The sequence below is a fragment of the Octopus bimaculoides genome, chromosome 6, assembly GCF_046866305.1.
Source record: "Octopus bimaculoides isolate indiv1 chromosome 6, ASM4686630v1, whole genome shotgun sequence".
NCBI classification, from domain to species: Eukaryota; Metazoa; Mollusca; class Cephalopoda; order Octopoda; family Octopodidae; genus Octopus; species Octopus bimaculoides.
The window spans coordinates 97969165-97995572 of NC_142933.1; the positions used below are offsets into that span (position 1 = coordinate 97969165).

At 38.4% G+C, this 26408-nt stretch overlaps 1 protein-coding gene across 2 annotated transcripts in view; it reads left to right on the forward strand.

Moving 5' to 3' along the window:
- LOC106881287 (long-chain-fatty-acid--CoA ligase 5) overlaps positions 1-26408 on the forward strand; it is a 97855-nt gene that overhangs the window by 47289 nt on the left and 24158 nt on the right. For both annotated transcript variants that reach the window (XM_052968637.2, XM_052968636.2), the window contains 4 exons: positions 7328-7436; positions 8093-8160; positions 22865-22966; positions 26268-26367. In XM_052968637.2, the coding sequence (XP_052824597.1) occupies positions 7328-7436; positions 8093-8160; positions 22865-22966; positions 26268-26367 (379 nt within the window). The remainder of the gene's footprint in view (positions 1-7327; positions 7437-8092; positions 8161-22864; positions 22967-26267; positions 26368-26408) is intronic.

Below are 26408 nucleotides of genomic sequence, written 5' to 3' on the forward strand. Positions count from 1 at the left end.
CTCAATCACATAGCTTTAGGTTCAGTCACATTGCCTACCAAATTTACCTACAAGGCATTAGTTAGTCTGGGGCTATAAATATAAACATTTTCTCAAGGTGCCACAGAGTAGAACTGAACCCAAAATCATGTGGCTGCAAACAAACTTCTTTAACTACAGCGCTATGCCTGAGAACAAAAGAAAACAAAAAGAACAAAGCTAAAAAGAAAATATGTAAATGACCCTTGAAAGTAAAATGTTATGCATCAGTGTTGTGTGGCCCCAGGTTAAGTTGACCTAGAATTTGAAGGAGATTGGAGTTATGCAGTTTTGCCAGGATGAGTGACCACTTGGGAACTCCTTTGTTGCTTTGGTTTGCAGAGTGTAGCATAAGTATGTAAGTGATTAACTCTTAACCCTGTAGCATTCAGATTACTCAGTCAAATGTAATACTTATTTAATCACATTATTTCAAATTTATAAGGTGCCCAGCTGGCAGAATCGTTAGCATGCCGGGCAAAATGCTTGTGGTATTTTGTCTGTCTTTATGTTCTGAGTTCAAATTCTGCCAATGTTGACTTTGCCTTTCATCCTTTCGGGCCCAATAAATTAATTACCAGTTGTGTTCTGGAGTTGATCTAATCGACTGGCCCCCTCCCACAAATTTCAGGCTTTGTGACTATAGTAGAAAAGAATTGTTAGTGCACTGGACAAAATGCTTAGCAGTAGTTCACCCATTGCTATGTTCTGAGTTCAAATTCCACTGAGGTCGACTTTCATCCTTTTGGGGTTAATAGATTAAGCACCAGTTGAGTACTGGGGTCGATGTAATCAACTATCCCCTTCCCCCAAATTTCAGGCCCTGTGCCTATAATAGAAAGGATTATTTCAAATTTATCAAAGATGGTGACCTGGCAGAATTGTTCATATGCTGGGCAAAATGCTCAACAGCATTTCATCTGTCTTTTATGTTCTGAGTTCAAATTTGCTAGGGTCAGCTTTGCTTTTCATTCTTTCAGAGTCGATAAATTAAGTACCAGTCAAATACTGGGGGTTGATGAAATTGGTTAGTCCTCTACCCCCAAATATTAGGCCTTGCATCTATAGTAGAAAGGCTTAATTTTATATTCATCATGCACAAACTCGTAACTTTGAGATTTCGATGATGTGATTGTTTATTTCTGAGAACAGCATTATAGAAAATTGTGAGGCCAGACAGATCTCATCAGTTTCAACATAAAAGAGGTAGAATATATGTGATAAAAGATACTTTCCCAAGGTACCATGCAGTGACACTGAACTTGAAACCATGTGGTTGGAAATGAAGCTTCTTAACAGGCACAGCCATGCCTGTGTCTTTGTGGAATCATTTAGAGTTAAAGCTGTAATTTTAAGCTAATTTCAAGCCACCTTCTCTATTATTAATCTTAGCTCTAACATTGATAAAATCAGTTAAGTAGCTGCTTACTCACCTGTCAGGTGAGACGAGAAACCTGATTGATTTTCTTTTCTGACCAGAAAACAAGATAGACAAGTATAGGATCAATGACATTCAGTCAGTTCCTTATTACAACATAGATACTTGATCAATAACTTTTTGTGTGTGTGTGTGTGTGTGTGTGTGATTACACAAACTTTGAGAGATAGAAGCATTTATCATTGGGAGGAAAACATTTGAATGAGAAAGATGTCTCTGTGATGGTTGTCTCCCACTAGCTTTTAGATGGTAAATATTTAGACAACTATAAATCAGTATTATTAATTAGGAAGGAACTGATTGTTTCCAAGTCTTATTACTGGTATAAAATGTCCATTTATATAGTATGTAGCATAAAGAATAGTTTTATTAGACTGTATGCAATTCAGAGAACCATGGGTGTGCGAATAAGAAACACTGATGTTAAAATTCTGTATTTTTTCAAGTATTCTTTTTGTATCTACCACTAGAAAGAATTTTGCTCTTCCCAGTTTTATAAATATTTCAAAAATATGTATCATCATCATCGTAATTTAATGTCTGCCTTCCATGCTGGCATGTATATATAAATATATGTATATAAATTAGTGTCAGTGACATGAAAAATGCCTCTAGCACATGCTATAAAGTGCTTGGTGTTAGGAAGGACATCCAGCCAAATTGACCATGCCAAACAGCACAATGCAGTCCTTGGATTCATCAGTTGCTGTCAAACTGTCCAACCATGCCAGGATAAATCATGGACATTAAATGATGATAATGGTTATATGGCTTATTATGTATATATGTGTATGAAATGCATTAAGATACAATCAGTATAAGAGATAAGCCTTTCAACAATCTTTTCAACTGGTTTAACTTGAGTAATCAGGAAGAAAATTTAGTTTAGATGAGATGCAGTCAAGATTTATACCAGGACAGGATACTTCTGATGGCCTGTCTCTGGAGCAAAAGGTTTTAGCAACCAAGCCTTTGTTGACCTACAAATGATTTTTGACAGGTTATCATACTCTGTCCTGTGGTCAATAGGAAAACTAGGCATACATGGACAGCATGCCAGAACGTTGCAAACCATGTACACACATGCTGTTGTAGTGTGAGTATTAGTAACGAGATCAACAAGGAATTTAGCCTGCAAATTGCAGTTCATCAGGGGTCAGTTCTCAGCTATCTTCTGTATACTATAGTTCTCCAGACTATCACAGAGTAGTTTAACTCTTTAGCTTTCAGGTTATTATGTCAAATATAATTCTCATTTATTCATTGTTTTCAATTCATCATGTATTATCTTGTAACTTAGATAATTTCCATGATGAGATTGCCTATTTTTAGAATAACATGGTTAGTATATGTGAGTGACTAGGCCTAACCTGTCTGAATATAAAACAGGTACAGTATGAGGACCGGATATGACTATTTTAGTGCTGAAGGGTTTAAAATGGTTTCCTGTGGGAACTTCTCTTTGTTGATAACCGAATTCTCATAGCTCAAGCTGTCACAGGATTCGAGACAAAGCAAGACGTGCAGTGAATAAAATTTAAAGGCATCCTAGCAAAGACAAACTTTTTAGCATGAAAGACAGCAAGATTACAATGACATCTAGGATGTGTCAAAAAATATATATATAGAATACCATACATTGTATCTTAATGTAAGCTAAGGTTGCACAGATGATGCAGTGGTATCTCAGGGAGCCTAACACACATGGAGGACTTGATACTACTATATTTAACTGTTGGATTAACTGTGTCAAATCCTTCTTTATTATGTTAAATGTACACTTGGTCATCAAAGCCAAACCCATTAATGTTTGAATCACCTGATTACAAGATTTCTGAGCAGTTTGTTGATGTCCAGTTCTTATGTTCATAAGCAAACTGAATGTGGGCACCTCGGTTTTTTTTTTTAACATATAACGCCTCCAATAAGTCCGAACTGCTATAGTAAATTTTTGATTGTAGTGACACAATCTACAAATGGTATTTCTGTTAAACTTTGTTTAAAATATCAACTGCAGTCATCTTTCTGTTCTAAATATATCCGTCCATTCTTTCAGTAGATTTTCCTGGCTGCCCTGATTGAGGGCAGTCAGAATAGCCATTATCTACTTTGGTTTGGTTTCTACTGCCTGATGCCCTTCCTAAAGCCAACTACTATACAATTGGGTTGCTTTTTTCATGCTACCAGCACTAGCGAAGTCATCATATAGATTGTGAAACTACAAATCCTGAGAGAGATAGCTTTATGCTAGGAGATGAAGGGTTAAAGCATGAAAGCCTGAACGGGTCTTTTTTTTTGCTGTAGAAAGGTTACATGACTACTTCATGTTTTAGAAGAGAGGGTTAGGGGTGATTGGAATGGATTAGGAATGAATATGTATGTGAGTTGTGTGTCTGTACATACGTGGTCTGTTTATATCCTCTGCACTTTGCATGAAACCACTGTGATTTACAAGCAGTGAAGCTTGTGATTTCCTTGTCAGCCTTAGCTTTTTACTTTTGAAATAATGTGAAATGAGAAATCCCTTACTTGTAGAACATGTAAGAGTTAGCAATAGGACATCTGGCTGTAAATACAGTACCTTAATAATATACAGGGTGTAACAGAAGTAACATCCATTTTATTGCATTACTTAAAGACATGAATAATAAACTAATGAAAAAAATCGCAGGAGTTTTAGGAAATAAAGAAGAAATTCAATTAGAAACTAGAAAACTCAAATACAAAAGGGCATTACTTCTACCGCACCCTGTATATTCATCTAACTCATGTTAGCGCAGTAAAATGGATGTAGAAATAACTGAATAAACACGTGTGTGTGGATATACTTTCACACATGTAACAGATTTATGTGTCACTTTAGTTCATGAATGTGCTCGATTACTTTGTGTCAGTGTGTGTGTGTGTGTGTGTGTGTGTGTGTGTGTGTGCCATATACACATGGGTAATTGTGTGTATATGTTTGTTCCAGGAAGCTCAAATTGAGAATCTTTGGAATATTCCACAATACTTCACACTATCCTAATTGATTGGATCTGGAGAATGCCAAGCCTGTTTGCTTTGTCCTTTATTGGAAAACACCCAACGTTTACTGGCTTATATGTAAATCTATTGTTACACAGACCATTGCACTTATGATAAAATACACGAATATCATCATCATCATCATCATCATCATCGTTTTGCTGTCCACCTTTCCATGCTTGCATGGGCGAGACAGAATGTCATTGAGGTAGATGTTCTATAACCAAGTGCCCTTTGTGTTACCAGCCCTCAATTGTTTCAGAGCAAGGTAATATTTCTCCATGAGAGATGAAAAGAGAACGACACTGCTTGTATGATGGTGACACTCACTCTTCACAGTTCTCATGGACAGGTTTCTTTCAGTTTTCTCATAGCAAATCCTTTAAATGGCTTTGGTCTGTATGAAACTATAGTAGAAGACATACTCTGGGTGCCTTTCTGTGGGATTGAACCCGAAACCATATAGTTGAGAAGTGAACTTCTTAACCACACACACACACACACACACATTTCATGTTACATAAAGAAGCATTTGTGACATCTCTCTGCTTAAAATATTAGATGTGTAATTAAATTAATGCATAATATTAATTAAAATAAAAAAAATAAATTTATGTTTTTAATAAATTGATATCTTTGGTATGTCCAAAGTTTACTTTCTTCTGAACATTTTTTCTAAGCAAAAATACCCATTGTCATCATCATCATCATCATCATCATCATCATCGTCATCATCATCTTGATCATTATCATCAACATCACCATTATTGCTATCACCATCATCACTGCCACCACCATTGTTCTATGGATGCTTTCCATATTGGTATTGGGTAAGATAGACTGTCATAGTTTGAGTTAGTTCTGATTTGGAGTTTACTGACATTGTAGCTGTGTTGGAGGACCCATGCCTTAGTCATGTTTCATTTTGGCCTGGTTTCTACCGTTGAATGCACTTCCTATCAGCAACCACCTTTACTGTATGTATTGAGTGCATTTTATTGTGGCACCAGCACTAGTGAGTTTACCTTGTATTACAAAAGACTAAAGGCTCTATTCTATAGTATGTTTGACTGTTCAGGGCAAGTGACTAAGAGGGTAGACAGAAAAGAGAATGACAATAGAAGTGGAATAAGAGTGGCTTGTAATTGAAGATAGTAACCGTACAATGACAGTGATTGGAGTGAAAAGGTGGTAGAGCGTCATGGATAGTAATTGAGGTGGATGACGTAAGTGATGGCTGTTAATAATAATCAATAGTTTGGGGAAATGGGAGTGATAATTTCAATAAATAAATAGGTAAAATCTATTTATATGCAAACAAATTGCCAGTGTTATTGAATTGGGCTGTCATGGAAAAATGGAATATTACTTTCTCATTTGGATAGGTGCAGGTATGGCTGAATGGTTATGAAGTTTGCTTTCCAACCATATGGTTTTAAGTTCAGTCCTGCTGCATGGCACCTTGAACAAGCCTCTTCTACTATAGCTCTGGGCTGTTGGTGAAGTTGGAAAATGAGAGAAGCCAATGATATGTGTGTTTGTGTGTGTGATTTATGTGTGTTTGTGTGTGTGATTTATGTGTGTTTGTGTGTGTGATTTATGTGTGTTTGTGTGTGTGATTTATGTGTGTTTGTGTGTGTGATTTATATATGTATGTGGTGTGTGAGTGGATGTTTTATGTATGTGGTGTGTGAGTGGGTGTTTTATGTGGTGTGTGAGTGGGTGTTTTATGTATGTGGTGTGTGTGTGTGTGTTTTATGTATGTGGTGTGTGTATGTGTTTTATGTATGTATGTGGTATATATGTGTGATTTATGTATGTATGTGGTATGTGCGGGTGATTTATGTATGTATGTGTAATTTATGTATAAATGTGGTGTGTGTGAGTGAGTACATGAATGTGTGTGTGTTTGTGTCTCCTTGTCTTGAAATCTCACAGTTATAAACAAGTGCCACTGACATACAAATGTTACTGTCATGCAAGCTGTGTTCGTTTCCAATCTTCTATATAAACATGCCTGGCCATGGGGAAAGCTGGTGAAAAGAAGGGCATCTGGCAGTAGAAAATCTGCCTCAACAAACCCTGACCAATGCAAGTTTGGAAAAGCAGACATTGGCTGTGTGGTTAAGTGATTTTAGGTTCAGTCCCACTGCATGGCACCTTGGACAAGTGTCTTCTTCTATAGCCCTTGTGAGTAAAATTAGTGGATGAAAACTGTGTGGAAGCTCATTGTGTATATCTGCATGTGTCTGTATTTGTCACCCTCCCTGATCACTGCTGCTGGGTAACTAGTGTTGTTTTACTTATTCCCCCCCAAACATAGCAGTTCAGCAAAAGAATTGATGGAATAAGTGAATAAATACCTGTCTTTAACCCTTTAGAATTTAGATTATTCTGTGAAATGTAAAACTTATTTATCCACACTGCTTGGAATTAATCATGCATTATCTTGTAAATTTGAGATTTCAAAGATGTGACTGTTTATTTTTAGAATGACATTGTAGGGTAGGGTGTGAGAGACCTGATCTGGCCAGTTTGAACCTAAAACAAGTAGAATATCTGGGCCAGGTATGATCGGTTTAAATGTTAAAGGGTTAAGATGTAAGCACTAGGGGTAATTTGTTTGACTAAAACCCATCAAGGCGGTGTCCCAGCATGGTCGCAGCCCAATGACTAAAACAAGTAAGATAGAGGATTAAAATGATAATCAATTAAAGTGTTTCAGGAATGTTTCACATGAAGAATTAGGATTAGCCTTTAAACTGGAAATCTTAGAAATTTTTACTCTTTTCTTTTTGTTGTTATATCCTGTTGGATTCTTGACTGAATTTAATTCTTTAATTTCAGGGCAGAGAAAAAATCAGGAAATCTGTAATGCCAGAGAGTTCAAATATAAATAATTCCAATGATGTAACAACTCTTTATGAAGCATTGTTAAAAGGAGCATCACTGTCTGGTAAGTAGATGTAATTTATTTAAATTTATTTAAATTCACTGAATATTTCAAAATGGATGCAGGTGTGGCTGTGTGGTTAAGAAGCTTGCTTCCCAACCACCTGGTTTTGGGTTCAGTCCCACTGCATGGCACCTTGGGCAAGTGTCTTCTTTTATAGTCCCAAAGCCTGTGATTGGATTTGGTAGATGGAAACTGAAAGAAGCCTGCTGTGTATGTGCCTTTGTGTTTGGCCCCCTCCTACTACTTGACAACCAGTGTTGGTTTGTTTATATCCCTGTAACTTAGCAGTTTGGCAAAAGAGACTAGTAGAATAATGGAAAATAATGAAAACAAAATAGCTTTGCAATTATTAAGCTGGTGTTTAGAAGATAAATTAACATGAAATTTTGATGGAAGGTTTTAATTTAAATCGCTCTAAAACAAGAAGTTTGTATCAGAGAACCAGAGGCAGTTTCAGGTGGGTTGATATCATAAGGGTTAAAATATCAGCATCTGGTAAAGTGTTGAAAAGTAAATTCACCTCAGTTATGAAATAAGTCCAGTAGATCTGGCTAATTGCTATGTTGCAAGCTATGAAAACTTCTTTATATTGTAATATTTTCAATTTTCTTTTAAGCAGTATACCATCTAAATAATTCTTTTATTTCTAATTACAGTGTCTGGAAAACTCTTAGGGTGGCGACCAAATCAGACTGCCCCTTACACATGGTTAACTTACAATGATGTATGTATCAAAAACTGTTACTAAAAATATAATTTCTATTTTGTTGCTTAACCCTCTTGTGTTAATTAACCCTTTTCTTAGCATATTTCTGTTGAGATGCTCTGTGTTTCTGTCAATTAATTTTAAATATAACAAGGAATTTAGTAAAATAACTAAGTTATCATTAAGCTAGTGTTCGGAGCATAAATTGTGACTAAGGTTTGGTGGAAGATTTTAATTCAGAACTTTTGAAAACAAGACGTTTGTACTATAGAGCCAGAGGCAGTTTCCGGCAGGCTGGTAATGAAAGGGTTAATTAAAAACTCATTAACCAGTATATACATTAAATGTTGCCAACTGTATATTGCAGATTTTAGTATTAACGTAACCAGTTTGTCTAAATTTGAACTCTTATATATGAAATATATGAATACTTTTGAATTGAAGCAGTAATTATAATATCATGGATTATTTAACCCTTTAGAGTTCAGATTAATCTGTCAAATGTAATGCTTATTTGTTCACGTTATTTTGAATTATTCAGGTTCAAGAGGGGTGTCCACAATATTTGCTTGTAACTTTGTTAATTTTTTACATACAGATTTTAAATTTTGTCAGTGGGTGATTCTATACCAGTTGATTGTAGTTATGTGATTTTAGCTGATCTTGCTGATTAAATTTGACTTTAATGGGCAGGTAGATTTAATTGACAGGTGTAAAAGAATAACATTATGGATAAATACTAAAACTGAAATTCTTAATGCATCTTACCTGTTTGATTTGTTATTGAAATTATCCTGGTTGTCAACTGCCAACAATTTTGCCATTTTTCAAGATGTGGTACATTAATTTGAATTAATTGAAATACAAGTATAATGGGTACAAGATTTTATTCTTTCTCTATATTTCATTCAAACATTTTCATTGAAAATAAAGTACAACATTTTTTTTACTAGCCAATATATCATTGGCTGTGTGGTCTTATACAATTTATTGAATACATTTACATAACCGAATGCATCTAATAAAAAAAAAACTCATTAACAGGTGAGGCAAAGGTGAATACAGGTGTGTAACATACTGAAAATTAATGTGTATTTCTCACTTTCACATGTTGTTTGTAATAAAATGAAGGAATATATGATAGTATTACTATCAAACAACAAAATATAGTTTTGCCATATTTCAATCGTGAAACTGTCCAAAACGAACACATGTATGAGGTCTCAACCTGATATCCTTTTTGCAGTTTTTCTCTTTTTGCAGCAAACACAGTCTGCAAAATTTTTTCCTTCCATTTATTTTTTTCCACTTTATGGAAGTCAATATTTTCTCTGTTGATATCCACCTCAGTTAATTTTGCTTTTCTCCCTGTTCTGTGCTTTCTGGAAGAAAAGCCCTCATAACTGAGATATGATATCAACCCAAAATTTCAAATGATTCTAGTCCTTTGGTGGCGGAGGTACCTTGTGGCTTTTACATAAACAATATATGAATTGACTATAGTTCAACATAATGCTGGAGATATATGGATCACCATTACCTTATATCAGGATTCCAGTAGTTCCACAGTTAAGGAAGCTGCTTGATACCAAACATAATGTTTATAGTAAAAAAAGCTCGCATTTTCACAATATAAGTTGGCTGCCATAGTGAATCATGTCTTCCATGAATAGAAATTATGCGTTGAGCATTTATTTCTTCCATGACAGTTTCAAAAAACTTTTTGGTAAAAATAAAGAGTCCAGTGGTTGAGCATTGGGAGGTAGACTGTATTGTGGACTAGTCTTTTCTGTGAAATCGGCAATTCTGGTTGATGTAATCTTCAACCCTGTTGCTGTAATGTTTCCAATATCATTTTCATCACTTTAATGTTTATCACTTTCATTATCAAAAATTTTCCTTGTCCAATGAAGATTCATAAATATCAATATGATTTGTCTCAAGACAAATCACTTGTTTCATTTATATTTTGTACATCAAAAGTGAAACCTTTGAAGTCAGAATCGCTACTTGCTGACACGGTATCGCTAAAAACTAAGATTTCTCTTCAGACATTGAAAAACCCAAGAAGTTTAAAAAATTTCACGATATTTTTTACTTGAATAAAGGTGGGAAAGGCTTTATCTCGAATTCTCAAAGCTACGAGAATTCAGTTATGTGATTTGTTTAATTTTTTTGATGATTTTATAGAGAAATCAGATAAGCCGGATTTGGCCGGTTCAAACAAATAAAGAGGAATAATTTTTGGCTGGTTATGGCTGGTCTAAACACTAAAGGGTTAATATTAGCATCTGAATAATAAATAAGAGAGAAGATGAAAAAGAAAAATGCTTATCTTCAACTTAACCATTTTGTTAGTCTGGATGGTTTGTCCACATTACTCTATAAGGTGCATAGAACTGGTTTCCCAGTTTCCCTGGCATAGATATCCCTCCTTGGACAGCACACTAGTCCATCACAGGATTACGCATTTTTACCAGCTGAATAGACTGGAACCATGTGGGATGAAGTATTTTGCTCAAGAACACAATTCATCTCCTGGTCCAGGAATCAAAACCACAATCTCACGACCATGAGTCAAACGCTCTAATCACAAGCTCATGCACCTCCATGTTAGTTCAAATACTTTTCAATAATTTAGCCGGTGACGCGTGGAAAGCACCATTCGAGCATGATTGTTGCCAGTGTCGTCCTACCGGCACATGTGCCTGTAGCATGTGAAAAACAATATTCAAGCGTGTCGTTGCCAGTGCCGCCGGACTGACTCCCGTGCAGATAGCATGTAAAAAGACCTTTTGAGCATGGTCGTTGCCAGAACTGTCTGACTGGCCCTCTCATGCTGGTGGCACGTAAAAGCACCCACTACACTCTCGGAGTGGTTGGCGTTAAGAAGAGCACCCAGCTGTAGAAACTTTGCCAGATCAGATTGGAGCCTGGTGCAGCCTTCCGGCTCACCAGTCCTCAGTCAAACTGTCCAACCCATGCCAGCATGGAAAGCGGACGTTAAACGATGATGATGTATATTGGTTGAGTAATTGTTTTGTTTTCAGAGAAAGATCCCTTTTCTTACCAGTTTAGGGTGAAAGTGGTACCTCTTGTTCATTAACAGATCTGTGGCTGACATAATAACCTATCAATAATTTGTGTAAGAGTACAGCATAAAAGGTTTGAACTGATAATTATGTGAACATCAGTCCAACACTCTAAACTCATTATAGAGTTCAATTGTATCAATCTTTTTGTATTTTCCACTCTAAACACAAGGTTTACTTGCTCTTAAGTTAAAATTTAATTTCTGTTACTACTGTACTCTAAGTCACTTGCATCACTTTGAAGAAGTATCTTCTACTATAGCCGTGGGCCAACCAAAGGCTTGTGAGTGGATTCGGTAGATGGAAACTGACAGAAGAAGCCTGTCATGTGTGCGTATGTGTGTGTGCATGTGTGTACCCTCTTGATTTGACATCTTACGATTATGATAAATAAGTATAAATGTTTGTTTCCAGTCTTGCATGTAAAATATATCTGGCTGTGGGGAAATATTACCTTGCTTGGAAATAAGTGAGAATTTGTGACAGGCAGGGGACTTGGATGGAGATAATCTGCCTTAACATATTCTGTCTGACCCAAGCAGGCATGGAATTGTGGATTTTAAACGACGGTGAGGATGATGATGATGATGATGATGATGACTGATTATTATGTACACCTATTTATTCAGTTGTGTTTGGGTAGGCGTATTATAAGGGGCACGGGGCGTCTATGTGATCATTGTTCTGTCTGTTGATTTAGCTCCTTCCAGCTGTTTCTTTTATTTAATTTGGGTGGGTAAGTTGACACAAATGTAAGAACATTGAAATTCATACTTAACAGAAGGTTGACTGATTCTTTTATGGCTCCAAGGCTGTAAAATAATACCAGACAGTCTACGAATTGAAAGACTGACACAGTTTGGAATGTGAAATTGACTGGTTACTTGTCATACAAGTCTAGTAGTTAGAATGCTTAAATTTAAATCTTGCTTAAAAAAAAAAAATATTACTCAGAGTAAGACACAGCTCACAGTATTATTTACTATCTTTTATCTTTTACTTGTTTCAGTCATTAGACTGGTTGTTTCTCAACCTTTTTACTCTTGCGTAACCCTTAAAATAAATTACATATCTCAAGGAACCTGTGTACAAAAAAATTATATACCATATCTTATATTTTTTCATTATAGCAGATATCACACGCACGCACGCACGCACGCACACACACACACACACACACACACACACACACAGATATATATATATAATTACTATTTGTAAATCTCTCAACGAGAGATATTCAGCAACAGTACTCTAGAGTAAAGATTGTTTGCCAACATAACATGGCAGTCCTGGTTTGAGAATATAAGGACATAGAACGTGTTGTATAGCCAGCTGGAGATGATGTCTCCTGCAGCTAAATTACAGCAACATTCGTCCGAGACCAGGGCTGCCATGTTATGTTGGCAAATAATCTTTACTCTAGAGTACTATTGCTGAATATCTCTTGTTGAGAGATTTACAAATAGTGATTTTCTATTTTATAGATCAGTGACTAGTTGTCACTTTGAAAACTATATATTTCGAACAGAAATTTGGCAGCGCCACCTCTAGCCAAACAATTATTCTGTGCCGATGAAGGGAAATAACCTGGAAATCGTGATACCCAGATATTGTTTTGAGCTGAGTGGGGCTGCTAAATGCCGTTGCTTGAAAATATAAAGACGCAGATCGTGTCGTATAGCCAGCTGGAGATGATGTCTCCTGCGGCTAAATTACAGCAACATTCGTCCTAAACCAGGACTGCCATGTTATGTTGGCAAACAATCTACTCTTTCTCTCTATACAGACATCACTAAATATATCCCCAATGGTTGTTATATTTTTTGATAATATAATAGGTTAGGTAGGATGATGTCTATACTACAATAACCAATAATATGTTGTGCATGTATAGTAATATTACGACCGTGAAATTAGCATTAGCTTATCTCAGTCTTTCTCGTGGAACCCTAGGGTTCCAGGGAACCCCCGGTCGAGAAATGCTGCATTAGACTGTAGTCATAATGGGACACTACCTTGAAGAATTTTTTGTTAACCCCAGTACTTTTTTTTAAAATCCGAGTACTTATTCTATCTGTCTCTTTTGCTGCACTGCTAATTTAAGGGGATATAAACACACCAACACCGGTTGTCAAGTGGTGGGTGGGGGACAGACATAAACACGAAGACTCACACACACATTTACTACTGTTTTTCCAGTGCCTTCCCTGCTATGATTCGACTAAATTAAATACTTCATTAAAAGACTTGTTGGAATATCAAATCAACATTTTCATCGCTAATATTAGTTTCAAATTTTGGCAATTTTCGGAGTGAGGATAGGGCTGTTACATTGACCCCCAGTGCTGGAAGGATGAAAGGTAAAGTTCATATCTCGGTGGAATAATAATAACAAGAGCACTCAGAGAGTGCAAACCTCTGCCAAGGCAACCACAACATCCTCTCAACGATTAGCCAGAGATGATTTTTAAAATGAGAATATCTGAAATAAAATCAACTGCTCTCACGAACGAGAATGCTAAAAACGAACCTGACTACTCTCAAAAATTAAGTAAAAAACAGGAAAAATAATCCAGAATCCTTGTCCAGCACCTGATCAATTGCAATGGTAGTCATGGAATGGGAAGGTGACTGTAGAAAATTTAGTAACAATAAATAGTTTATCCTTATCTAATACAAGCCAAAGTTAACAAATTCACCATTGAAAATAGTTACAGCCTTAAGGGAGATAATTGAGAAAAACTTGAAAGTTAATGTAAGATCGTAATCATGTAAAGTAAATATATAACAAATAATCCAGAATCCTTGTCTGGTACCGGATTGATCCCCAAATCAAATCAGTTCGTGCCAGTCATGAGGCCAAACATCCCTGAAAGTTTCATTTGAATCCATCCAGCGGTTCATGAGACATCTTGTCCATGGACAAACAAACACAACTGAAAACAATACCTCCACCTTCGCTAAGGCAGAGGTAATAATTATAATGGTTTCAAATTTTGGTACTAGGCCAGCAATTTCAAGGGACATAGGGCAAGTTGATTATATTGACCCCAGTACTCAACTGGTACTTATTTTATCCTTTTCTACTATAGGTACAAGGTCCAAAATTTTTGGGGAGGGGGCCAGTTGATTAGATCAACCCCAGTACACAACTGGTACTTAATTTATCAACCCTGAAAGAATGAAAGGCTAAGTGGAATTTGAACTCAGAAAGTAAAGACAGATAAAATACCTATTTCTTTATTGCCCACAAGGGGCTAAACATAGAGGGAACAAACAAGGACAGACGAACGGATTAAGTCGATTACATCGACCCAGTGCGTAACTGGTACTTAATTAATCGACCCCAAAAGGATGAAAGGCAAAGTCAACCTTGGCCGAATTTGAACTCAGAACGTAGTGGCAGACGAAATACCGCTAAGCATTTCGCCCGGCGTGCTAACAATTCTGCCATCTCGCCGCCTTATTTTATTGACCCTGGAAAGATGAAAGGCAAAGTCTCTCTGGATGGAATTTCAACTCAGAACTTGAAGATGGACAAAATACCACTAAGTATTTTGCCTGGCATGCTACTGATTCCACCAGCTCACTGCCTATTTCAATCACTATTACCAAATGATTTGCACACAGAATAAAGATTTTAAAATATTTTTCAAATTTAAAAGCTGTCTTTTGTGATAGTCTGTTTGGCCAGAGCTCTCCATAGAATAAGAAACTCGATGGAGAGCTGAGCAGCAGAAAGTCTTCAGAGAAGACACCCTTGGTCATGCAAGAGTTTTGGGCCTTAACTTTTATACTGTAAGGTGTCTGGGCACATCCAGGAGTATCCACATTCTGGATACTCTTCTGCTATCACTTCTGTGTTATCGTCTGTGTTGCAACCCACCTGGATGGTAAAGGTATCGCAGAGTCAAGGTGCCTTGTGTGTTGTAATCAGTTCAGTCTAAGACACCAATTGACTGCAGAGTAAATTACACCTTTTGAAATTCATTTCCATTCCTCCTTGACCAGATCCAGTTGGAACTCTTTCCATTTGCTTCTCCTATTGCCATAAGAGTTCTAGTTCTCTTTCTCTCGGGAATTGAGAGCCGCATAAGGCAATCAAATGCAGATTTGCTCACAAACCTTCTCTCACCTACCTTTATGGTGAGGATTACATCTGGAAGCCAGATTCTCTATCTGATGGCTAAACTCATTTTCTTTTTAGAACTATAACTCCACTTTGGTCTACATGCCCAATCACTCTTGATGCTATTTTAATTTCATTTCATTTCTAACCCTAATATGATCTCGATTTCTTACATTCATATATCTTTAGTGCCTGATACATACTTTATTTCTTCACAAACATTAACTTAATTTCTATACTCAGCTCTTTCATTTCATACTGTGCAATTCTAATTCACATATACCTCTTTGAGTGTCAGAACAAAATGGCTTGGCCATCATGGATTGCAATTGTTTTTTTTTTCCCGAAACATTGCTCTACTACTACTACTACTCCCACTTCCTCCTCTGCTGCTGCTACTGTCACTACCGCTGTTATTACTTTTACCACTACCTACAACAATGATGATGACTACAACCACTGCCACTGCTATTTCTACTGCTAGCTTGCTTGATCAACTCTTAGTAACAAAACTTTGCTGGTATTTTTGTTACCTTCCCAGTGGTTAAGAATGAAGTTTATATCATATATGTAGGCATTCTGAATATTTCAAGTCTGGTTGTATAATTATTCTGATAATAGTCATCATTGTTGCAAGTCTATTATGAATGAAATCTTTTTTTTAACTGTCAATTCATGTTCTTGGAATATTTGAATGAACAACTTTCCTCTTTCAAAATTCCAATGTAATAATATTCTTAAATACATGTGCAGACAGGATGCTCAATGCACTTTCGCTGAAGGACAAGAAACCGAATGGACACAATGCTGAATGAACATAAAGTCAAACGGACAAAAAGCCGGACGAACATAATAATAAAAGGCGGCGAGCTGGCAGAATCGTTAGCACGCCGGGCGAAATGCTTAGCAGTATTTCGTCTGCCGCTACATTCTGAGTTCAAATTCCGCCGAGGTCGACTTTGCCTTTCATCCTTTCGGGGTCGATAAATTAAGTACCAGTTACGCACTGGGTCGATGTAATCGACTTAACCCCTTTGTTTGTCCTCTCTATGTTTAGCCCCTTGTGGGCAATAAAGAAATTGAACATAATAATAAAAAGAAAAACAAAAACGTTTCGACCTACATAGTTTAATGACCAATTCAACAATTTGGCACTTATGATTTAATGAAATTAAATTTTAATTTTCATATGTCTTTTCGGTATTGTGTCTGTTTGGCTTCTTGCCCTTCAGCAAAAATGCATTCGGCATCACATCCTTGTACATTGAATATATTTTTCAAATGAATCCTTGCAGCAGCAATAATGATAACAACTCTTTCTACTATAGGCACAAGGCCTGAAGTCTATACGTGGTGGGGTTAGTTGATTATATTGACCCCATTTCACTGGTGCTTATTTCATCAACCCCCAAAATGACAAAAGTTGACCTTGGTGGAGCATGAATGCGGATATAAATAGCCAGAAGTGTTACTGCCAAGCATTTTGTCTGGCACATTAACAATTCTGCCTGTTTCCTACCTTCATAATAATAATAATAATAATCCTTTCTGCTGTAGGTACAATGCCTAAAATTTGGGGGAGGAGGCTAGTCAATTACACCGATCCTAGTATACAATTGGTACTTATTTAATCGACCCTGAAAGGATGAAAGGCAGAGTTGACCTCGGTAGAATTTGAAATCAGAACATAAAGGCAGACGAAATGCCACTAAATATTTTACCTGGCATGCTAATGGTTCTGCCAGTTTGCTGCCATAATAATAATTTGTAACTTTAGTACTGTGCCTTAAATTTGTTTAAAATTCAAGGCACAGAGGCTATTTTAAAGGTAATTTCAAGAGTAATTTAATTACCATCGAAAGTACAAAAGGCTAAGTTGACCTTGGTAGTGTTTGCAGTGTCTGCTGCTGCATGATTCTCAAGATAACTAGCTTTGTGCACAAGTGCTTTCTGTTTACCTATTGTATTTTTGAATAGAAATGATAACAAAGAAAGTATTTCAATAGAATGGCTCCTCAGAGACCCATTTGTATCAGTTGATAAGAATTATATCAAGAGATTATATGTGTTGTTAATGATTATCAACCTACAAAGCGACCAATCAACTAGCTATGAACTTATCCAGTTAAGAAATGTCAAAATGTATAAAGATGTGAAAAATGGAGATAACAAAAGTAAGACAGTAATGATGTTATGTCACTGCAGGGCTGCATGCATTATTGAAGTGCCATAAAATAGTACAGATAAATGGGAATTGTTTTAAGCATGTAAATTAAATTTGGTGTACTGGATTTTTTGCTCCTGCCAGTGTTTAAATTTTTTTTTTTTTTTTTTATTCTAAACAAGGCCACCCCTCCACCCCTCATTGTGATGCCGCCGCCGCCACCGCAAAGGACCCTAACCCATATCGCGCGTGATGCCGCCGCCACCGCAAAGGACCCTAACCCGTATCGCGCGTGATGCCGCCGCCACCGCAAAGGACCCTAACCCGTATCGCGCGTGATGCCGCCGCCGCCACCGCAAAGGACCCTAACCCGTATCGCGCGTGATGCTGCCGCCACCGCAAAGGACCCTAACCCGTATCGCGCGTGATGCCACCGCAAAGGACCCTAACCCATATCGCGCGTGATGCCACCGCAAAGGACCCTAACCCATATCGCGCGTGATGCCACCGCAAAGGACCCTAACCCATATCGCGCGTGATGCCGCCGCCGCAAAGGACCCTAACCCATATCGCGCGTGATGCCGCCGCCGCAAAGGACCCTAACCCATATCGCGCGTGATGCCGCCGCCGCAAAGGACCCTAACCCATATCGCGCGTGATGCCGCCGCCGCCGCCGCCGCAAAGGACCCTAACCCATATCGCGCGTGATGCCGCCGCCGCCGCAAAGGACCCTAACCCATATCGCGCGTGATGCCGCCGCCGCCGCCGCAGCAAAGGACCCTAACCCATATCGCGCGTGATGCCGCCGCCGCCGCCGCCGCAAAGGACCCTAACCCATATCGCGCGTGATGCCGCCGCCGCCGCAAAGGACCCTAACCCATATCGCGCGTGATGCCGCCGCCGCCGCCGCCGCAAAGGACCCTAACCCATATCGCGCGTGATGCCGCCGCCGCCGCAAAGGACCCTAACCCATATCGCGCGTGATGCCGCCGCCGCCGCCGCAAAGGACCCTAACCCATATCGCGCGTGATGCCGCCGCCGCCGCCGCAAAGGACCCTAACCCATATCGCGCGTGATGCCGCCGCCGCCGCAAAGGACCCTAACCCATATCGCGCGTGATGCCGCCGCCGCCGCCGCAAAGGACCCTAACCCATATCGCGCGTGATGCCGCCGCCGCCGCAAAGGACCCTAACCCATATCGCGCGTGATGCCGCCGCCGCAAAGGACCCTAACCCATATCGCGCGTGATGCCGCCGCCGCCGCAAAGGACCCTAACCCATATCGCGCGTGATGCCGCCGCCGCCGCAAAGGACCCTAACCCATATCGCGCGTGATGCCGCCGCCGCAAAGGACCCTAACCCATATCGCGCGTGATGCCGCCGCCGCAAAGGACCCTAACCCATATCGCGCGTGATGCCGCCGCCGCAAAGGACCCTAACCCATATCGCGCGTGATGCCGCCGCCGCAAAGGACCCTAACCCATATCGCGCGTGATGCCGCCGCCACCACCACCAAGGACCTACCCCCCCATTTGCTCATTGCGCGGCGGCGGACCCCCCCCCATATCGCGTGCTGCTGCTGCTACCGCCAACAACAACAAGACCCCTCCCCCTATATCGCGCATGGCGCCGCTGCCGCCAAGGACCCCCCCCATCGCGCGTGGCGCTGCCGACCCCCCCCCCATTGTGTATGGCGCCACCGCAGAGGCCTCTCCTCCATCATGCACGGCACCACCACAAAGGCCCCTCCCCATCACACGCACCACCACCGCCAAGGGCCCCCACATCATACGTGACACTGTCACAGGTGTGTGGCACTGGCATAAGTGCTGTATGCGCAGCACCAGCATGGGTGCTTTTGTTTATTTAGTGTTTGATAGATTGCCTTGTGGTATTTTATTGGATGTTTTTGTACTCGAAGTTTAAATCCTGCAGAGGTCAGTGTTGCCTTTCAGCCTTTTGGGGTTGGTAAAAAAAATGTACCACTTCAGATACATGGATTGACAAAACTGTCAACAGGTCAAGTGAAATACCTTGTGGTGTTTGTCCTGATTCTTTGCAATCTGATGGCAATGCCTGTGATGTTAATGCCAAGCTGTATTGTCCCAGGTTGGCACCTTTTCCTTGGCTAAACATCAGTATCATAGAGTGGGAAGACGTACATGTTCAGGTAACTGCTAGGTTTTGTCTCAAAAAAAATCTTGTACAGGTCTAGATAAACCTGTGTTGGTGCATGGTTAATCTAGGCCGATGGAAGCATTAGTAACACCATATTAGCTTATACATAACTAAATGCACCCTCAACATCCACATCATACATATACTGCTATCCTAAATAGAGGCCTTGAAACACACTTCAGTGGGCAGATGACAATTTCATCTTATTTAACAGTACAAAAGCAAGATGGTATGATTACATATATCAAAGAAGCAGTTTGTTTGTTTTTTTACCTCACTCTCTAATCATGAATGGCACAGAAACTAAAACTTGGTAGTTGAGCAGTTGCTACAAATGTTGGTGATTCCCCTATATCATCTGTATAACATCACAAAAACTAGGATTACTGTTTGTGGTGGGGAAATACTTCAGTTGTTGATCCTTTACAAAGTCTGTGCATAAACCACATTGATTACAATTTCACATATGAAAGATGAAAAGTGCTGCTATGCACATAGCCATCTTGGATTTCAGCCAAAAGAAAGTTAATTAATTGGCAATTACTCAATTCACTCACCATCAGACTATAGCCACGGACTCACACGTGTGCTTTTGCTTCTCACTGCTACACATATAAATATATATTGTGATCTTTCAGTACAGTATGAAATATTCAGTCAAATTATTATTTAACTATTATTTTTGTCATGATCTACTAAAATGTCTTCTAAACTAGCTAACTACATAACCCTCTCTGACTTTTGTTGTTACACTTAACAGATCTATTGATAAACACTTCATATAATCCTAAAGTGTTTAGTCTTTACATGTGACTACATGCTTGGGAGGCAAGACAGAAACTGAAAGAAGCCCGTCATATATATGTGTGTGTATGTATCTATGTGTTTGTGTCTTTGTGTCTGGGTTTGTCCCCCTCCTTTCCCCATCACCACTCGACAACTGGTTTTGGTGTGCTTATGTCCCCATAACTTAGTGCTTCAGCAAAAGAGACTAATAGAATAGTACTAGGCTTAAATAATAAGTCCTTGGTTGATTGATTTTGACTAAAACCCTTTAAGGTGGTACTCCAGCATGGCCACAGTCAAATGACTGAAACAAGTAGAAAGATAATAAAATAAACCAGCACGCACGCACACAACATAATCTTTGATTACAGTATGTTATTTAACCTTTAATTATTCTTCGGGAAAATAGAATAAAGGTTGCAGAGTCAAGAATTTTAAGTAACTTATCTAAAGATAGAGAATGTGGTTGTGAACTTTTTTTGTATGTTATTTTCTCCCCCTTCTCAATCTAAAATTGGGTGTAGCTTTCCTTCTGAGAATTATTCAAAGTGTGTATATGCGTGTGTGTATTGTGAGTGGGTGGGTACATATGTAATTTACTGTTATTGCCAAAGTAATTGATATTCAAGTTGGGTTGGGCATTCCTCATAGTTTCTGTACTAAAATTCCTCTGTTGGGCCACATTCTTTAAATAAATTCTTTATTGAAACTCTCTCCTCTATGTTTTGTCACTGCTGCTTCTAGTAATTCTAAAAAGCGGTAATTCCTACACATCACGGAAACAAATTTTGGCATAATCATTAAAGCACCAGACTAAACGTTTTGTAGTTTTTACTTACAACCCTATAAGTTCTGAGTTCAATTTAACTCTACCTCTCATCCTTCTACCAGTTTAGTAGTGGGACAGGAGGAGTGTCAAAAATATATTCCTATAATACAGTGATTTCCAAAGTGAATTCCCCTAAAAGTTGTAGGGTTCTGTGAGATAAGATGTCTTTTAATGGAGATTAATAAAAAAATTAATTTTAGAATAATATAAAAAAGTAGCAAAGATTTTACAGATTCTCTGTAATTTCATTGAAGATTCTACAGTCGTTTCAGCAGTTAAAATATTAAAAAAAGTGGTATTCACCATTGTGTTGCCTTCTGTTGAATTTATGTGCCTTGGCAAGCATGAAACTCTTATGATATAGTTATGGGTTATACAATGTTTGGTGATTCAGATAAAGGTTTCAAGACAAAATAATAAGCTGAGGAACTACTTTTATAATGAAGCTCAATGTAAATGGAATTATAACAAGAAATGATGTAGAACCACAGTTGGAGATTGTGTAAGAGGAGAGAGTATTGTGTCCAGGATGTAAACTTGCAGAATATCTATTTTCTATTAAAAATATTAGTGTCCCCATTAAGTAAAAGTTAAATAATAGCTATTTTAATCATATATAGATATATTTATTTAAATTAATATTTATATACTGGGGATCAGATGGAATTTGTTAAGACAGAGTTTCTGTGGCTAGATGCCCTTCCTTTCGCTAACCTTCATTTGGTTCAAATAAAGTATCAAACAGAGACCTTGGTTGAATGCTTCATCCAAGATACACAAGGATCAACTTTATATATGGACGACAGCAATTTTACTTTGCTTGGTACATCTTCTCACGTACAGCAAATCACAACTCCCAGTCACTTTCTTCAGTGAGGCTCAGCATCTGAAGATCCTTTCTCACCCCTTTGTCCCACATCTTCCTGGGTTTACCCCTTCCACAAGTTCCCTCCATAGTTAGAACTCAGCATTTCTTTATGCAGTTGTCCTCATCCATATACATCACAGTCTTCTCTCTTGCACACGACATCTGATGCCTCTTACACCCAGTTTTACTCTTAAATCATTTATACTCTTTTATGTGTGCACACTGACATTACCCATCCAGCAGAGCATGCTAGCTTCATTTCTTTCAAGCCTTCACAAATCCTCTGTAGTCAAAGCCCATGTTTCACTGACATGTAGCATAGCTGTACATATACAGGCATCATACAATATGCCCTTAGGTTAGAGACTTTTAGTTACCAACAAAGATAGAAGCTCTCTGAACTTTGCCCATTCTGTTCTTATTCTAGCAACTACACTTTCAGAACTTCCTCCACCACTGCTAACTTGGTCGCCTAGGTAACAGAAGCTATTTACTACTTCTAATGATCCCCACGAGCATTTGAGGGAGTCTGTTGTCTGCACATTTTTAGTGCTTTTTGTACCTGCACATTTGCCACACACAAAGACTATTTTCTTCTGCCACACACAAACTCTACGGTATTTTATATATATATATATATGAATTACAATTTTGTTTTTTTCTTTTTATTACAGGTATTGGTTAAATCAGCAAATGTAGGAGCTGGATTAATAAAATTAGGACAAACACCTTCAAATAAAACACACATTGGGATCTATTCACAAAATAATCCTGAGGTTTGTAAAATTAGTTGAAATTTGTTTTCTAAATATTTTTCCATTTTATTGTTATATCAGTATCACATAGGTTTGTAAGATATTAAACATCATCACAGAGGTGTTCGGTTTTAATGAGAATGATATACTTTGCTTTGATCTTTTCTGTTTAATTATTTGATAGATTTTTTTTTTTGATGCGTCGGGCAATATGATATGTTTGAGAAAACCTGTTAAATGAAGTAAAACCAAAATCATAGCTTTGGCCAGTGCCCCCTGACTGGCTCCTGTTCCGGTGGCACATAAAATGCATCATCCAAGCATGTCAATGCCAGTGTTTCCTGACTGACTCCCATGCCAGTGGTATGTGAAAGGCACCATCTGAACATGGTCGATGCCAGACCCGCCTGACTGGCTCCCGTGCTGGTGGCACATAAAAAGCACCATCTGAATGTGGCTGATGCCAGTGCCTCCTGACTGGCTCCTGTGCCAGTGGTATGTGAAAAGCACCCACTACACTCTCAGAATGGTTAGTGTTAGGAAGGGCATCCAGCTGTAGAAACCTTGTCAGATCAAATCAGAGCCTGGTGCAGCCGCTGGCTTTCCAGACTTCAGTCAAACTGTCCAACCCATACCAGCATGGAAAATAGATTTAAACGATGATGATGATGAGACTGGATTTTGTATTCAGCATGGACAGACAAAACTATTCAGATATGTTATGAAAACTTTACTGACATTTTATTAATCTGAAAATATATTTTTCTCTATCTCTATCGTCCCACAGGATGCCCCTAGATATATTTTAAAATTCACAATAACATGCATATTTATTCTTAATACGTCCCGGTGGATTTGAACATGAATATGCAAATTACTGTTGTGCTCATCACAGGAGAACAGCTTCATCTTTACCACAAATGTGTGTTTATAATACAAGGGATTCTGGAACACCGGTGCTTTGACATGTCTCTTCAGCCGGAGCACCTAGAACTGTTGATCTCGTTTATAATTTCAGCGAAAAGTTTGTTTGCTGAGCTGTTCTGATACATCATCATCATCATCATTTAATGTCCATTTTCCTTGTTGGCATGGGTTAGACAGTTTGACAGGGGCTGGCTAGCAGAAGACTGCACCAGGCTTCACTGTCTGTTTTGGCAGGGGTTTTTTGGCTGGATGCTCTTCTTAGCACCAAACACCTTACAGAATAGATCGAGTGCTTTTTACATGGCACCAACATCAGTGAATCAGAAAGGTTTTCATGGAACTATTACAGTGGCTATTTTTAATTTCTTATGTATTAACCACTTACCAACTGTTAGAGTTAGCACAGCATCATTTTAAGACTGCAGATAGTGACAGATTTTTCTTCTTCCACAATTCTAGCATATGTGAAAACGGTTTTTGTTGTTATCTAGGTGTCTAACTTGATTGCTGGTCAAACATCATCTCCTAGATATCTAACTTGACTGATACATAAAACATCTGTGTTTACTACTTTCCATGATAAGACACTAAAAGAGCATCTATGTGGTCATATAGCTATTAGAAATAGAAGCTAAATGACTTTCAAATCACAGATATGTAAGACAGCACACATGAGCTAAGAGACAAAAATATAAGGAAATTCAGCTGTTGTGTATGAGAGAAAAAATTGCACTAGTGTGGGTATGGGGTATGTACGGAAAATGATAGTTGCCAAAAAATGATCTGAGTGGAAGGTGCCTATAGAAGATGAAGACATGGGAAGAAGCAATAATGGCTGATTTCAAGAAGGTTCAGCATTCTGAGATCAGCCTTACTCATCATTGTTTTAATGTCCACTTTCTCATGCTAGCATGGGTCAGATGGAGTTTATTGAGGCAGATTTTCTATGATGGTTAGATGCCCTTCCTGCCATCAAGCCTTATCTATTTCCAAGCAACATAATATTTTCTCATAGTTGGACTTATTTTTCTGGAATATTAGAAATGAATGGCATTCATTTATAACAATTGCATGTCTAAACAAGGAGACACAAACATACACACAGTCTCTCTCTCTCTCTCTCTCTCTCTCTCTCTCTCTCATATGTATGACAGGCTTCTTTCAGTTTCTGTCTATTAAATCCACTCACAGGGCTTTGGTTAACTCGCAGCTATAGTAGAAGACATTTGCCTAAGGTGCTACACAGTGGTACTGAACCTGAGACCATGTGGTTGGGAAGCTAACTTCTTATAGTAAAGAAAAGACACATTGGACAATATGGTCATTGATATTTTAAAAAGCAGCAAAATGGTTGTGGCTGAAATATCTCTAATCCTAGGTCTGCTCATTTAGGGCTAACTTGGAGCTAAACAATAATAGTTGTATATAACGTCACCATTGAGAAATGTATTGAACATTAGTTTGCCTTCCATAGTACTGCTGTTTAAGTTTTTATATTTTAAGTAATTAAAATATTTGGTAAATGTTTTTATCCATTCATTCATTCATTATTTGAAGGGTGCTGAGTTGGCAGACCAGGCGAAATGCTTAGCGGTATTTCGTCTGCCATTACGTTCTGAGTTCAAATTCTGACGAGGTTGACTTTGCCTTTCATCCTTTCGGTGGGAGCGATTAAATAAGTACCAGTTATGCACTGGAGTCGATGTAACCAACTTAATCCCTTTGTCTTTCCTTGTTTCTCCTCTCTATATTTAACCCCTGTGGGCAATAAAGAAATTATTTGATGCAGGCCTGGAACTTGTGGTTGAGAAGTTTGCTTTTCAGCCATGTGGCTTCTTTTTGGGTTCAGTCCTACTGTATGGCACCTTGAGCAAGTGTCTCTTACTGTAGTCTTGAGCTAACCAAAGCCTTGTGAGTGAATTTAGTTGATAGAAACTGAAAGAATCCTGTAGTGTATGTTGTGTGTGCACTACGAAAAATGGCCATAAAAGCAAACAATAATTCATTCATCATTTCCGGTCTTTTTCCCAGACTGGCATGGATTGGACAGGTTTCTTGTAGCGCAGCATCTTTCCACTCATTGCAGATCTTTATTTCCTTTGTAAGGTTCAATATCCCCAAATCACCCTTTACAACTTCTTCCCAGGACTTCTTCAATCTTCCTCATCTGCAGGTTTCCTTCATTTGGATCCCCACTTCTTCACTCAACTGTCATGTTCCATATGCATCATGTTTGTATCCATATAGTCTTTTCTCTTAATCTCCCTGATACCCATTCTTTTTCTCCCCCAATTTATCTGGGTTGTCTTGATCATCTCTGCAAACTTTATGCATCTAACACAGTAATAACTTTGATTCAGATATCTATATACAATTTCTTTTTTTTTCTTTCCAGTTTTTTATTGTTGAACAAGCTTGCTATATGTATTCAATGGTCCTCATCCCTTTATATGACACATTAGGACCAGATGCTGCAACGTATATTGTTAATCAAGGTTTGATATCTGTCCTTTTACTTTTAAAATTTATGATTGTT